This window comes from Prionailurus bengalensis, chromosome C2 (assembly GCF_016509475.1).
Source record: "Prionailurus bengalensis isolate Pbe53 chromosome C2, Fcat_Pben_1.1_paternal_pri, whole genome shotgun sequence".
NCBI lineage: Eukaryota > Metazoa > Chordata > Mammalia > Carnivora > Felidae > Prionailurus > Prionailurus bengalensis.
Genome location: NC_057350.1, coordinates 11,001,881 through 11,014,954, shown reverse-complemented (window position 1 = coordinate 11,014,954; position 13,074 = coordinate 11,001,881). Strand labels below are relative to the sequence as shown.

Genomic DNA, 13,074 nt, shown 5'->3' with positions numbered 1-13,074 from the left:
ACTACTCATATTGTAAGATATCACTTGTTTATCAAGTTAAAATCTATCAGAAATGCTTGCTCGTCTTGCGGAACACTCACAGAACAAGTTGCTTGCAGTCCAAGGTTTTACTGGCACTTCGTTCCTTGAGAACGACGAATGGGCTTCTTCAAATTCCATGCTCACTCTCGTTTGTCTGGAGACTGGACATTCCCACCAGAAGAAAGTGGCGGGTGAAAATTGTTAGGACCTATTGTTCCCAATGAAATAGCTCTCGTTATAAGGAACTGAACTGACCCACTAGTGTATGCATCCTCCATTCATTCGGCAAATATTTATTGTGTGTTTTGCAAGGACCCGGTAATGTCACAGTTATTCTTGTCTTTAAAGTTCTTATTGTCCTTCTGTTAAAATAATATTCTCCTGGGTCCGCGGAGGAAGCAGATTGCAGACCAAAAGTTGCAGTATTATGTGAGAAGTGCTCTAACAGGGGGACCTAGCTTTCAGGAGCCTCCTTCAAGCACCCACCTCCACCCTTCCCTCTCTCTCTCTCGCACCCACCCTACAGCGATTTGGTTGAATCGGATACCAGCCTCCCCAAGACATCGGTTAGTTCTTGACCGTTCAGCTGAAACTAACCCAAAACTAAAATTAGAACACAGCACTTTTGGGGCGCCTGGGTGGCTGGGTGGGTTAAGCATCCAACTAGGTTTCAGCTCAGATCGTGATCTTGCAGTGTGTGAGTTCGAGCCCCGCATCAGGCTCTGTGCTGACAGCGTGGCGCCTGCTTGGGATTCTCTAGCTCCCCTCCCTCTCTGACCCTCCCCTGCTCACCGCTCAGTCTCTCTCATGTTTAAATAAACGTGAAAAACGAAAACACACAGCACTTTGGCCCCAACATCCCATATCTGCTAGCTGCTTCAGTTCACCTGCACCAGACCAGACACATCGCTGCTCCCCTTCGCTGTTTCCCAGATCACTCACTTCAAGCATTTATTTATTTGTTTGTATAGATTTTATTTTTTTTTTAAAGTAATCTCTACACCCAGTGTGGGGCTTCGGCCCCAAGATAAACCCCCAGATCAAGGTTTCACACACTCCGTCCACCAAGTGAGCATCCAGGCGCCCCCTCGCTTCAAGCCTTTATTTCATGAGTTTCCTAACACTGTAGATAAGGGCGGGGGCGGGGGGCCGGGTGCTGGCGGGTAAGTCACCCCGAGGACATTTCTCAAGGTATCCTGCCATCCTGCTGGGTCCCTAACCTACTCCCGCCTCTTTTTCTTTTCCCTTTCTCCTGAGAAGCGACTTCTTCTCCTTATCTCCCGTACAATAGTTCCACCCACGTTCCTGAGCCCCTGGGGTCTCCCTTCCTGCACCAAACACTTGGCAAACAAACGTGGTTCCCAACCTTGGAGAGATTCTGTTAAATACAAATTTCTCGTTGACTCGTCCAAGTGTTTGCCAAGTGTTGCAGCCCCTGGGGGAGCCACCAACTCTGCCTTAGGTCAAGAAGGTTTCACAGGAGGGGATACCTGAGCAACGCTCTTTTCATTGGCAATTTCTCCATAGATTTTATGGCCCTCAGCCACATGAGGGAGCACATGACTCAGCCTCAGCCAATCAGAACTCAATCCCTTGAGCCCACCCTCAGTGATTGGTCTAAGGAGTAGGCACCTGCCGCACCTGACCCAATGCAATAGTCCCCTCTGCCGTTTGAAATGTGAGCGGGGTCCAGAGAGGCAGCACGGAAGGTGAGTCATCTTCTGGGAAGACCCTGGAAAAAAGGTTCTCCGACTGGGGCATGTGAGTGAGGGCTTCAGACAGACTAATGTCTCTCCCTCCTGAGGCCTAGATAAACTGCTATCCTTTTGATTCTGGGAGCTGCCTCAGTTGCCTTCCCACAGATCCCTCTTTGGGGGGGGGGGAGGGCATGAGTTAGCTAGAGTGGGTTTCTATTGTTGCCAAGAGAAGAACTCTAACTGAAGAATGACTTGACGTTCTTCTGCCCTAGTAGAAATCTAGACTATCAGATTCAGTTATGAGAATCAGAGCCACCAGCCACTCTAGGAAGAGCTAACACATGTTTAGTCTTTAGTCTGTTTTTAAATCCTCTTTTAAAATGTGGTGGGGCGCCTGGGTGGCTCAGTCGGTTAAGCGTCCGACTTCAGCTCAGGTCACAATCTCATGGTCCGTGAGTTCAAGCCCAAGCCCCGCGTCGGGCTCTGGGGTGATGGCTCGGAGCCTGGAGCCTGCTTCGGATTCTGTGTCTCCCTCTCTCTCTGCCCCTCCCCCATTCATGCTCTGTCTCTCTGTCCCCAAAATAAATAAACATTAAAAAAAATTTTTTTAAATAAATAAAAAAATAAATAAATAAAAATGTCATGGCAATTATATCATGCCAGACAAATGAAAACAAAGCTGAGCCGATAAGAATTTTAGTTAGGATAGATGTATTCCAAACACCCGTGAAAGCTCTGATAACCTACCTGGATTTGATTTCGTACAAATCGTGGTACCGTCACCCACAAGTCCCCAGAAGAGCCATTCCTGGAAACTATTAACCCAGATACATTCTGCATTGATTTTAAGTAGTTTCCATTTCAGAGGAAGGCCTTTATCTGACCCGATCTCCTAATCTGGAGTAACTTACTATAGGGACAAAGAAAGAAAAAGTGTCTGGAATGTCGGGAATCAGCTTACTCTATTTCTGTCTCCACCAGAGTTGGTGGAATGTACAAAATCTCTTCCCCACTTGCTGGACCGAACACTCACACCACGGTGCTGGCACCTTTCCCACTGGTCCACCTACGTGTGGTTGGCCAAGATAGTGGTTGATTACTCCGACCCTGAGCATTTTAGATTTAAGGGATTTTGCATAAAACATTCATAATAATTGGGGCGCCTGGGTGGCTCGGTCGGTTAAGCGTCCGACTTCCGCCCAGGTCATGATCTCACGGTTCGTGAGTTCGAGCCCCGCATCGGGCTCTGTGCTGACAGCTCGGAGCCTGGAGCCTGCTTTGGATTCTGTGTCTCCCTCTCTCTCTGCACCTCCCCAGCTCATGCTCGCATTCTGTCTCTGTCAAAAATAAATAAAAAAATTTTTAAAAATCTCAAAAATATGCATAATAATTGCTTCCCACCAATCTTGCTTAAAATAGAGACTATACAGATGTAGTTTTCATCCAAGAACACATCTCCCATGCAAATTCCCAGACCAGCTCCCCAGAAAGCAGGTGAATTTGGATCAAGCAACAGTCAGGTGGCCTGAGAAAATGTTCTTGGACCTCATGTAACTATGTTTGGATGTCACTGGGAAGATGGTAGCTTTTGCTTCTTAGGAAATACGTTAGGAACCGGTCCCTGACCACACGTCTAACATGATAAGCCCTCCTTGGGGTTTCCATGGAGGTTTATCGACAAAGTCAAGGGTTGGGAACTGAATGGAACAGAATCTCATTGAATGCTCCTTGAGAGGTCAACCAGTGCAAAATCCTACAAGTGACCATTGATTGCCCTGTCCTAAGAAGCATGCTAAATCTATGTTTTCCCTAAAATACAAAAACCCTAGAAATATAAAAACCTTGGTGAAAGGAGTGATCCCAACTTACCATATCACTTTGCTCCTCTTTTCAAATTCTCCTTCAAGGCCCACTTCCTTCAGGATATGATTTATCCAGTGGTATCATATAGGATATTTTTGGTTGAGGGGGTCACAAAGCTTTATAAAGGAAATTTCTTGGCTCACAAACTAAAACAGCCCCGTGGCGATGCAGGCTTTGAGGACAGTCTGGTTGGGACTCTAGTCTCTGTGATTTTCTTAGTTCTCTATGTTCGTTTTTGCCCTCAAATTGGCTTTTCTGATATTGGCAAAATGGCTTCAGCGACTGCAGGCTCAGATCTGCAGTTAATGCCATCCTGAGCAAGACAGAACTTTGGGGGTCCCAGAATCCCGCTTTAAAATCTATCCAGTCATTCTGATTGGGTAAGCTTACTTAGGTCATGAGTTCACCTAATCAGTGAAGCCAGGACATGGAAAGCACTGATTGGATCAACCTAGGTCTCTTATTTCAGGCCTTGAACTGGGAGTAGTTTCAGCTTCCTTAGTGCCCCATGAATCTCCAAATGCACATTAGGAGCAGTTGGGTTAAGGAAGGGGGAAACGCATGCTGGGGAAGCAACCAACAGGAGAAGACTGTATCTTCAAATCCACCGAAGTTCTGACCTTGACTCCCATGTTAATGCATTCCATGCTCGTAGTCACTATGGATTATATATCTTTTTGTCTATATTTCTTAATCCTGTTTTATCCTGCCCTATAAGCATCTCAAACGTATGGATGATGCCCGGCCCTAACTATATAAACGAGCCAACACTTTTGTTGGATAACCTGTGAGGTGATGATGTGGAAAATATTCTAAAAAAGAAAAACATTTGGAAGTCTATATCCCCCTCTAAAAACAAAAGCTTGGGGTTTAATTCTGACCTTTATGAAATTGTGGGGCTGACTGCAGACCACTGTCTGCAGACAGGGAGAAAAGAATTCATTTGTAGTCCAGGGAATGTCTCCAAGAGCTGAATTGTATAAACTTCACAGACATTGGTACAAAATATAATTTATCACTCTGCCTGCTGAAAGCCACTTGCAGAAGTTTCGCTAATCACGGTCTCTCTAAATTAATCCGTCATCTAGGCAAGGTCTTATTTCTTTTTAGGCAGAGACAAGTCTATAAGTAACAGGTATTTATGAAAACATTTGAGTAAATCATGTGATGTCTAAAACAACAAAACCCAAAAGTAACTGTTTTGTCTACATGGAAAATTTGAATCTGATGGACTTGACCCAGCTTTCAGGTCATCAACTCTTACGCAGATGGATCCTCTTAATAGAAGGTAATGTAGCCATTGTTTACGGACTAATTGCCAGCGAACTGGTTGTTTCCTTCTCCACAAGAGTATAACCACCACCATCCCCCGTAACATCAACCGCCACCAACACCATCGTCACCACCATCAACATCAACCACTACCAACAACACCAACTGGCATCAACCATCACGACCGTCACCACCGACACCAATGCCACCATCAGCATCAACCACCATCGCCACTATGAACACAAGGCTTATATTTTACATATGTACTTTACTTGGAAAAGTATGCTCATATGCGTGATGCCATTAGCTCTTACCCGCTTTGTAAGATTGGCAAAACAGACATCGTCATTCTCATTTTATCTGTGTGGGAGCTAAGTTCCAGAGAGGCGAGGTGGTGTGTTGAAGGATGCCAAAGTGGTCAAGAATCAAACCCAGACTAGAGTTTGATGCCTCCACCTCCAAAATGAATGCTTTTTTTCAGTGGATCACACACCCTCAGTGAAAATGAAGGACTTCTGACTAACGTCGGCTATTAACAACCTTGGTTCTTTATTCTAGTGAGAACCTCTAGAACGAATGGCTCTTTGAAACCATCTATCCCACTGCCATGTGTTCCAGGTAAGAGCCACAAGTCACTCAAAGTTCATGTGATCCTCTGGAAGTTTAACTTTAATCCAGGGTGCTTGACTCCAAATTCAGCCTTCTTTCCATGACAAGAGTCCACCTTCACGTACACCCTCGGGAATCTCCTAGATTCTCTGAGGACACTAGATGCTCCATGTCCTTCTCTGGGACACAGGCTCTTCCAGTGATGGGTATGACTGGAGCCACTGCCTCTGCTGTCTCGTCTCCAAGTGCCAGAAAGCCTGAGAAGGAAACAGGACGCTGGCTTTTGGCCATGCTCCCATCGGCGTAAGTGCCCCAGTAATGTTCTTCTAGCTCCACTCAAGGACTTGACCCCTCTATCAAGGTTCCAGGTAGACTCAAGGCTTCTCCCCCTTGCATGAAACTTGGGCCTCTTCTGTGGAGGTCTGTTTGCCTTGACTTTCAAGGGATCCCTTGGATTTCAGTTTGGCACCCACTATTTTTACATTTTGGTTCCAGGCTGGCCTGGTTGGACTGCAGGACAGCTCTGTTGCTAAAGGTCAGTGCAGAGCATTTGGCCACCCTGCTTTGGAGATGTTTCTTTTTGAGTTCGGAGGTCAAATTTGAGTAGTAGATATCTTCCAAGGATTTATCATTCTTTCTGAGGATGTTGCTGGCCAATCGGAAGAGGAAAATCACTCCGTAGATGCCAATGATGGTGAGAATGTACCAGGCAGCGCTGGTCCCATCTGGAAGTTTCAGGGCCCTGGTGGAGTTGGTGCCATTCTTCCCCTCCATGTGGTCCCTCAGCAGGTAGCCTAGGCCAGTGCTGGCCTGGGTCGGGTGGGGGGCTCCCTGAGGAGTCCACTTGATTACTGAGAAACAGAGAGATCCAGATGAGACCCAGAATCCTGGCCTGAGGGCTGCCTGGCCAAGCCTATGAGAGTGTGATCCTCACATCAGTGGGAAACATGGGGCTGCCTACAGGGGCTCTCTCTGTTGAATGGGCAGGAGCCTGACAACACATATATCAATATATTTTTAAAAATCAAAAGGGTTCGAAAACACCAAGTTCTTAAATGGGAGATGCAACATTGTACAGATATCGATTGCCCCTAAAGTAATCTATGCAGCTAACATAATTGCAGTAAAAATATCAGTAGAATTTCTTTGCGAAATAGACAAACTATGAATATTGAAAACATCAGCTCTCAAGACTAACTGGGAAACATCTGAGAGCGCCCAATCCTAACCGCTAGACCACCAGGGAGGGAAACATCTGAAAACAATGAGTGGTGAGTGGAAATTAGCCTAGCCAGAAATTTAAAAGGAGCCAGCCAGAAAAATAATTTACTTTTTTTTTGCATTGAATGAGTGCTTTATTTGCCCACAGCCCAGCTGCCATGGCTTAACTGGGCTTTGCAAAGGGCATGGGGGCTCTTCAGAACCAGGTGCAAGTCTCCCTAAAAAGTCCCCCCCGGGGGCGCCTGGGTGGCGCAGTCGGTTGAGCGTCCGACTTCAGCCAGGTCACGATCTCGCGGTCCGTGAGTTCGAGCCCCGCGTCGGGCTCTGGGCTGATGGCTCAGAGCCTGGAGCCTGTTTCCGATTCTGTGTCTCCCTCTCTCTCTGCCCCTCCCCCGTTCATGCTCTGTCTCTCTCTGTCCCAAAAAAAAAAAAAAAAAAAAAAAAAAACCACGTTGAAACAAAAAACAGTCCAGATCAAAGATTTTAACATAAAAAAAGAAACAATTTAAAGTACTAGAAAAATCAAGGCAGATTTTGTTCCTTTGGTATTGCGGTGTGGGATATCCCTTTCTAAGTACAACGTGAAAATTCAGAAGGAAAAAAAAAGCAGGGAGAAAATGTTAAATTCAACTACATAGGAAACTTTAAAGTTATGGCATACTATAAAATCCAAAGACAAATGGAAAACTAGAGGAAAACTGCAATTTTATCATGAAATTTCTTAAATTAAAAAAAATGGGGGGGGGGGGCACCTGGGTGGCTCAGTCTGTTAAGTGACCATCTTCAGCTCAGGTCATGATCTCCCAGTTTGTGAGTTCAAGCCCCGCATCAGGCTCTCTGCTGTCAGCACAGAGCCTGGTTCAGATCCTCTGTCTCCCTTTCTCTCTGCCCCTCCCCCCACTCACTCGCTCTTTCTCAAAAAATAAAATAAACATTTAAAAAGTACTTTTTTTTATGGGGCGCCTGGGTGGCTCAGTCAGTTAAGCATCCGACTTGGGCTCAGGTCATGATCCCACAGCTTGTGAGTTCGAGCCCCGTGTCAGGCTCTGTGCTGACAGCTGGGAGCCTGGAGCCTGCTTCGAATTCTGTGTCTCCCCTTCTCTCTGCCCTTCCCCCACTTGCACTTCCTCTCTCTCTGTCTCTCAACAATAAATAAATATTTTTCAAAATTTAAAAAAAAATACTTTTTCAGAGAGAGAGAGCAGGGGAGTAGCAGAGGGAGAGAAAGAGAGAAAATCTTAAGCAGGTTCCATGCTCCGTGCAGAGCCTGATGCAGGGCTCAATCCCACGACCCTAGGATTATGACTTGAGCCGAAATCAAGAGTCAGACGCTCCCCAATGAGCCCCCCCAACCAAAGGTGCCCCATCACTAAATTTCTTAATAGCCTTCAGTCTTATTAGAAAAGTCCAAAGCCGGGGCGCCTGGGTGGCGCCGTCGGTTAAGCGTCCGACTTCAGCCAGGTCACGATCTCGCGGTCCGGGAGTTCGAGCCCCGCGTCGGACTCTGGGCTGATGGCTCAGAGCCTGGAGCCTGTTTCCGATTCTGTGTCTCCCTCTCTCTCTGCCCCTCCCCCGTTCATGCTCTGTCTCTCTCTGTCCCAAAAATAAATTTAAAATGTTGAAAAAAAAAATTTTTTAAAAAAGAAAAGTCCAAAGCCTCAGTTGAAAAACATGCATAGGGGCGTGGGCAATGAGGTGATGGAAAATCAAGGGGATCTGGAACATAAAAAAAGTCTTCTCAGTCTTCCTCATAATAAGGTAAATGCAAATGAAAACCACATCAAGGTAACATTTTCTGATCTATAAAGTTTGAAAACGAATGTTTCAGAATATACTTTCAGGCATTTGCTCAATGCTGGAAAGAGTGGAAATTCATACAACCGATACGGAAGGCACAGTCAGGATATCTATCGACATTACCAATGCACTCACCTTTGACCAAGCGGCTGTCCCTGTAGGAATTTATCCTAAGATATGCTGGAAAACGTCCACAATAATGATGTTTAAACATTGCTTGTGATGATCAATGCTTAGGAACAGCCTGAATAACGTCAATTGGGGGATAGTTTAACACCTTTTGGAAAGTCCATCATGTGGAATACGACGGAGCCATAAAAAGTAATAGAGTTTTTTTTGGGGGGGGGTACTAAATATTAATATATGAAAAAGTAAGCTGGGGCATCTGGGTAGCTCAGTCGGTTGAGCGTCTGACTCCGGCTCAGGTCATGATCTCACAGAAGGGCGAGTTCGAGCCCCGCGTCCGGCTCTGTGCTGACGGCTCAGAGCCTGGAGCCTGCTTCGGATTCTGAGTCTCCTCTCTCTCTGCCCCTCCCCTGCTCATGCTCTGTCTCTCTCTGTCTCAAAAAATAAATATAAACATTAAAAAAAAACTTAGAAAAAGTAAGCTGACCATGTTGCAGTATATAATCATATGCATAAAAGAGGGGAGGATATTTTATTTGCTTGAAGCTCATATACGCATAAAATATCCCTGGGAGAATACACAAGAAATTGGTACCTGTGGAGGCACTTGGGGAAGAGTATGAGGGATGAGATGTACTTCTCATGAGTGCCCTCTGGTACATTTTGTACCATGTGTATTTATCTTCAAAAAGAAGTTAATTTAAAAAGGAAAGGGTACAAGTGGGCACTTCTCCGGTTTCCGTGGTGAGGTGCCCCTGGGTAATGACACCGTGTGCCCTTCCAAGACCAGAAGATTAAAATCTTAATTGCTGTTTAATTCAAAACTGTTTTCTCTCCTAGGAGAGCCAGTGCAAATGGAATGAAAGCCACAGGAGTAGGACATAAAAAAGTGAGACATTTTCTAATTGAACTTGACCAGCTCAAATCCCCATTTCTCGCCCTGTGTGAACACAGACGTATTCAGATGGGTCATAGGATAAATCCCACGGACACATTATGAGCTCAGAACTCTACTGTGAGTTGTTAGAGAAGGATGTGATGTGTTCAAATACATAGAAAGTACACCCAACCAAGAACTACGGGACATTAAATTATTTTAAAAGTAGTCCATTTCCACATGAAGGAAACTCACAGGCTTCATTATTGCAGTCCACTGTTCTTCACTTTTCTTTTAAAAAAATAATAAAGGGCGTCCGGGTGGCTCAGTCGGTTGAACCTCCGACTTTGGCTCGGGTCATGATCTCATGGGTCATGATCTCACGGTTCATGAGTTCAAGTCCCGCGTCGGGCTCCGTGCTGACAGCTCAGAGCCTGGAGCCTGCTTCCGATTCTGTCTCTCTCTCTCTCTCTCTCTCTCTCTCTGCCCCTCCCCCACTCACACTCTGTCTCTGTCTCTCAAAAATAAATACGTGTTAAAAAAAATAAAAAATAAATAAGAATGAGCTGGTTGTATCTTAATGGATAAGCACATCCTGTAAAAAGGCAAACCTTTCTATCTGTGCCATCTGGCACTTCTAATTTCATGCTGTGAAATAGAGCGGTCATTCTAGAACAGCCCCTCCGTGCACTGAAGCAGAATACTCACATTCCACGAGGTGGTCTGTTCCTTGACTCCTGGGGAGGCGAGTTTAAGCAGCGGCCGTGGAAAGAGAAGACAGAATGAGAACTCTTCCCTGCAAGATCCAACTGACGTCTGGCCGCACGGAGTTTCCTGAGCAGGGAGTAACATGATACCTGGAGAATTTGGGGGCAATACCAAATAGAAACTTAGCAGAGAAGAGCGGGACTCATTTTCTCTCCTTTAGTTAATCAAGAGATCGAAATCTGTCTCCTGTTGGCTCAGAACACAAAGTACTTCCTGGCTTAAGCTTGTTGAGAAGGCCTAACGCAACGGAGTGTTTAAAAACAATGCTGGTACCAAGGAGTCTCCAGCTCTCCCTGAGGCTGGCTCACCAGCTTATAGCCTGGATGGTTCCTGAATTCCCCTGTTCTGCACCTGTCGCAGGTGTGGCAGACGGTCAGGTGTGGCAGTGGCCTGTTGTCACAGGGTCAGGAAACTCCATGGTCAAGAGTCACCAGCTTCCTCTTGGACTGTCTCCCGGATGAGGAAACCCAGACAGGAAGACACAGGCATGGGGGTGGGGGGTGGGGGGACATAGCTGAGGGACCTGGGTTCCCCCTCAGGGATCAGTGGGCAGTGGGATGACAGGTCAAGCTGTGAAGAGTGGTGCTTCCTTTTCCCACACCCGTGAGTCACAGCCCACACTGGAATCGGAGTAAATTTAACCAGAAAGTGCTAGAACAGTAGGAGTCTGGGAGGAAAAAAAAAGCAGGGAGCTTTGGTAGGGTCTGTGCAGCCACTGTTCCCAGCCCTACTCCTGAATCCTCGCTAATAAGATCAGCACCTGCCAAACATGTAAGGGTTGTTGGGTTTAAAAAAAAAATTTTTTAACGTTTATTTATTTTTGAGACAGGGAGAGACAGAGCGTGAACGGGGGAGGGTCGGAGAGAGGGAGACACAGAATCTGAAACAGGCTCCAGGCTCTGAGCTGTCAGCACAGAGCCCGACGCGGGGCTCGAACTCACGGACCGTGAGATCATGACCTGAGCTGAAGTCGGACGCTCAACCGACTGAGCCACCCAGGCACTCCAAGGGTTGTTAGCTTTTAAGATGTCATTTGGTCAAACTTCCATCAGGAGGCGACGAGATAAGCAAATTATAAAACAGACCACAAGGTCCGGCAATTCCACTCTTGGGTCTGTATCTAGGAGAGACGGGAACAAACACCTGGACAAAAACTTGCGTTTGGATGTTCACAGCAGGATTACTCGTAATAGCTAACAAGTGGCAGCGGTCCAAATGTCTATCCACTGATGATTGGGCAGTAAAATGCGGTCTATCCATACGATGGAATATTATTTGACAGTGAAAAGGAGCGAAGTACGGACACGTGTTGGCACGTGGATGGACCTTGAAAACATTACAAATGGAAGGCTCCAGTTACAAAGAACAATACATTGTATGGTTCCACGTGCATGAAATGTCCAGAACAGACTGATCTATAAAGACAGAAAGTAGATTAGTGGTTGCCATGGGCTGGGGTGGGGGTTGTGGGGTGATAACTACGGGGTAAAGGGTTTCTTTTAGGGATGATAAAGGGTGCTAAATTAATTGTGGTGCTGGTTGCACAACTCTTCTGCGAATATACTAAAAGCTACTGAATTGTACGCTGTAAGTGGGTGACCTTTGTGGGATCCGAATTCTATTTCAATAACGTAACACGGGTATAAGACAACGGAATACTCTGCGGCTGTGACAAAGAAATGCGGAGGCTGTTTGTGTACCGATGTGTAAAGTTCCCCAACGTGTACTATGGAATGAAAAGAGCAAAGAAGAGGGTATTGTCACCCTTTCTAAAAAAGTAGGGAAATCATATAGATCTAGTTGGCTTCTTTTGGCATCGGAAAGCTTTAAGGATGGCTGGAGACGGTAAGAACGGGAGTTATTTGGAGAAGAAGACAATTGGGTAGATGGAGAACAGGAGTGGGGGTAGAATTCTCCCTGTATTTTTTTTTTACGTATATAAAGAAACTTAACCATCTCTGTGTGCTCCCTATTCAGTAACACACACATCCATTACTTAGATGGAAATCTTCGTCACCATTCTATTTGGGCTCCTGTGGTCTCTCTGTAGGGGGACGGCTGGACCGTGGTTCTTCCCGTTGTGCCACGCAGACAGGGATTTCCCACACTGGCCAGCTGAGGTGAGAAGGGGCCAGAAGGGGTCCCTGGATGACAAAAGGCAAAGGGCGGATCAGGGTCAGAAGTCAGGACGCTGGTCCCAGCTGTGCGCTCGCCCCGTGATCCTGGGCAATTCCTTTCCCACCGTGATTAACAGTTGCCTCACCTGTAAGGTGGGGGAGCAGTGGGATCCGGTCCCGTCTGGTTCCATACGGGAAGGAAGCCTGGGGAGGCAGGGGAGGGGGAGGCGTGGGGAGGAGCCGCTTCTGTGGAGGTGTCTGAATGGGAGGGCTGTCAAGGCCAGCCGCCTCAGGGCAGGGAGGGCAGGCCTGGGCGGCTGGCGCCTCCGGAGTTGGAGGCTTCAAGGAGTATGTCATCTGGTGAGGTCAGAAGGTTTCCGCATTCAGCTCAGCAGGATGATGGCACAGGATGCGGGGCTCACTAAGCTCCAGAAAAATGGGGGAGGCCAAAAAAGGGGGCCTGTGGTCTCATCCACACTCTACAAGGGGTACTAGCTAAGGTTAGGGCATAGCTCTGTACTGGGTGCTCTCAGCCCGCTTTCTGCCTCTCTAATCCCGTGAGGCAGGAGTGTCATTCCCCCTTAAGGAGGGGGTGATGCTCTTTCAGGCTCGGAGAAGTGACTTGCCCAGTGTCGCACAGCTCACAGGCGCCAGGGGTGCGATGTCTGAAACCAAAGGCGTTCTTGTTCCACACCCGGAATGTCAT

At 46.8% G+C, this 13,074-nt stretch overlaps 1 protein-coding gene across 1 annotated transcript; it reads right to left on the bottom strand.

Moving 5' to 3' along the window:
• Nucleotides 1-5,900: 5,900 nt before the first annotated feature.
• SMIM34 (small integral membrane protein 34) lies at nt 5,901-13,074 on the bottom strand. Its single transcript, XM_043595973.1, has 4 exons — nt 13,014-13,074; nt 12,515-12,572; nt 12,316-12,395; nt 5,901-6,313 (listed from the first exon to the last, which is right to left on the bottom strand). The coding sequence occupies exons 1-4, from the start codon at nt 13,072-13,074 to the stop codon at nt 5,901-5,903; spliced, it is 612 nt and encodes a 203-aa protein (XP_043451908.1).